At 27.1% G+C, this 595-nt stretch overlaps 1 protein-coding gene across 5 annotated transcripts in view; it reads left to right on the plus strand.

The window, feature by feature from the left end:
* LOC127280088 (LIM/homeobox protein Lhx3) overlaps window positions 1–595 on the plus strand; it is a 49,325-nt gene that overhangs the window by 46,670 nt on the left and 2,060 nt on the right. For all 5 annotated transcript variants that reach the window (XM_051302875.1, XM_051302876.1, XM_051302877.1 and 2 more), the window contains one exon: window positions 36–254. In XM_051302875.1, coding sequence (XP_051158832.1) covers window positions 36–254 — 219 coding nt within the window. The remainder of the gene's footprint in view (window positions 1–35; window positions 255–595) is intronic.

Below are 595 nucleotides of genomic sequence, written 5' to 3' on the forward strand. Positions count from 1 at the left end.
AATTTCTAATTGAAAATATGTATTTTTTATTATAGACTTGAGCAATGATAGTTATGGGACTGTGGTGAATATGGGATTGGATGGAGATGGTGCGAGTCCTGGAGGAGGAGGAAGCGGTGGTAATAGTGGACCACCACGTGGTTACCTGGGTGCCACAACGCCCCCTTATCATCTTTCAACGTCCAGATCGCCGTCCTTGCCACCCCAATTTCCATATCCCCATGATGCTGGCCTTTCTGTTTTCACTACCCTCGGTAAATCTTCATTTTCAATCACTGTCATTATTTCCAAAACTTTTCCAATTTAAAAAATAATTGATTTTTTAAATTTAAAAAATAACAATTAAAACATTATTCTTTGATCATTAATATTCTCTAAAAAAAAAAAATTATGTTTCTAAATTTATTTAATTCAAAAAAAAAATTGTTTTCTTCTACTTCTTGTTAATATTTTTACAATTATATATTTAAAACAAAATTTATTATTTTAATTATATCTGATTTAATAATTATAATTAATTATAGAGAACAAAAATTAAAAGTTATTTCTTTTAATTAAAAAAAAATTGAAATAATAAAAATAAATTATTTTTCAG

The sequence above is a fragment of the Leptopilina boulardi genome, unplaced genomic scaffold, assembly GCF_019393585.1.
Source record: "Leptopilina boulardi isolate dan_hultmark-lab unplaced genomic scaffold, ZJU_Lbou_2.1 LbouV2_229, whole genome shotgun sequence".
NCBI lineage: Eukaryota > Metazoa > Arthropoda > Insecta > Hymenoptera > Figitidae > Leptopilina > Leptopilina boulardi.